The sequence below is a fragment of the Triticum dicoccoides genome, chromosome 7A, assembly GCF_002162155.2.
Source record: "Triticum dicoccoides isolate Atlit2015 ecotype Zavitan chromosome 7A, WEW_v2.0, whole genome shotgun sequence".
Classification (NCBI taxonomy): Eukaryota; Viridiplantae; Streptophyta; class Magnoliopsida; order Poales; family Poaceae; genus Triticum; species Triticum dicoccoides.
The window spans coordinates 566,993,963-566,995,730 of record NC_041392.1 but is presented as its reverse complement, the minus strand read 5'-3'; the positions used below and the strand labels follow the sequence as shown (position 1 = coordinate 566,995,730).

General features: G+C 56.6%; 1 protein-coding gene across 1 annotated transcript; it reads left to right on the top strand.

The window, feature by feature from the left end:
- On the top strand, positions 1–1,507 carry LOC119333631 (alpha carbonic anhydrase 7-like). Its single transcript, XM_037606467.1, has 4 exons — positions 1–112; positions 229–665; positions 757–984; positions 1,090–1,507. The coding sequence occupies exons 1-4, from the start codon at positions 1–3 to the stop codon at positions 1,180–1,182; spliced, it is 870 nt and encodes a 289-aa protein (XP_037462364.1). The 3' UTR covers positions 1,183–1,507.
- Positions 1,508–1,768: the final 261 nt, after the last annotated feature.

Sequence of the window (1,768 nt, the reverse complement as noted above, 5' to 3'; positions counted from 1 at the left end):
ATGGCTGGGAGCAGCGCCAGGGCGGCCGCCCCCATCGTCCCCACCGTCGTCTTCGTCTTCTTGCTGCTTCTTCCTCTCTCCGCCGTCCGCCATGCGCGGGCGCAAGAAAGTGGTAGGCCATCGATCGAGCGCACGCGCACGTAAGTAGGTAAGCAGGAATTATCAGTCCATGTGTTGGGTCGTGCTGATCGCTTCGTTTTGTCGTCGATGCATGCATGCAAAACTCAGACAGCGAGGATGAGTTCAGCTACCGGAGCGGCCGGGACAACAGCCCGGACCGGTGGGGCCTCCTCCGGTCGGACTGGGCGGCCTGCTACTGGGGCCGGCTGCAGTCCCCGATCCGCGTCCCGGGCCCCGGCCCGGTCGCCGGCCCCCGCAACGGCCGCCTCGCCTGCACCTACCGCTCCTCGCCGGCCACCCTGGTGAACCGCGGGCACGACATCATGGTGAGGTTCGACGGCAACGCGGGGTCCCTGGTGCTGGACGGCGTCTCGTACCGGCTCCGGCAGATGCACTGGCACTCCCCCAGCGAGCACGCGCTAAACGGGAGCCGGTACGACCTGGAGCTGCACATGCTCCACCAGAGCGACAAGGCGAGCAACAAGTACGCCGTCGTCGCGCAGCTCTTCCAGATCGGGGAGCACCGCGACGAGATCCTGCACATGGTACGTATATGATCCTCTCGTTTCATCGGCACCACCATATGCATTCGGCCTGATCGGGGAGTACGTAACATGCATGTATGTATGCATGTAGCTGGAGCCGTTCATCGAGAGGATCACGGACAGGAGGAAGGGGTACGAGGAGGAGATCGACTACGAGGTGGACCCGAGGAGGCCCGTGAGGGGGAGCGACACGTTCTACAGGTACACGGGCTCCTTCACCACGCCGCCGTGCACCGAGGGCATCGCCTGGGCGGTGGCCACCAAGGTGCGGCATGTGTCGCGTCACCAGGTGGAGCTGCTCAAAGACGCCGTCCACGACGTACGTGGCCATGCATGCACACTTCCATGCCATCCATCTTTCTCGTTGGATACGTGGTGATTTTGTTACTAACATCTTCCATCCACGACGTACGTGACCATGCAGCATGCCAGGAGGAACGCTCGGCCGCTCCAGGAGGCCAACGGCAGGGGCATCGCCCTGTACGACAGCTGGCCTCGTTCCGGCCCCGGGAATTAAGACGGCCGGAAGCACTGAATCTGTTGCGTTAACCTCTGTTGCACTGAACGTTGTAACGTAGTTGATCTTGGATGCACTGAATCTGCGTTCATGCTGTGGCTGAATATATAGGTCATAGTTTACATGTTTTTTCTGTTGTAATCACGTAGAGGCAGGCCACGATCTGTCCGTGTGATGGCACGAGATAACCGGATCATGACCAACAAGTTTGCTAGAGCATCTCCAACAGCTTTTCTATATTTGCACTCACTTGCTATTGCTTACACAGCGCCACACCAAAAGCGGTACTCTTTTGTATCTGCTCAAGTTATTTATCTCAGCAAGAAAATAGATCGCACTGCTTTACTGTGATTTCTTGTCCATCACTTTGAATCATAGTACTTGTTAGTTGAAAACAAATATTGGTTGCCAAAGTTGCCTTTGTTCGGTTTGCACCTTCAGATCTGCCATGGCATGCTCACCACTATACTCGCAATGCTTATAGTTTTTCCGTTTTAAGTTCTACATTAGCTTAAATGACAGTCGACTGAATTTCAATTTGGGGTTAGTCCATTTTTGAGAGTTCGCCGGAGTGAAGGAGGGGCTC

Coding starts and splice junctions, on each gene's coding strand:
- LOC119333631 (XM_037606467.1), top strand. CDS start 1: ATGGCTGGGAGCAGCGCCAGGGCGGCCGCCCCCATCGTCCCCACCGTC. Junction 666..756: donor GCGACGAGATCCTGCACATG/GTACGTATATGA, acceptor GTATGCATGTAG/CTGGAGCCGTTCATCGAGAG. Junction 985..1,089: donor TCAAAGACGCCGTCCACGAC/GTACGTGGCCAT, acceptor GTGACCATGCAG/CATGCCAGGAGGAACGCTCG.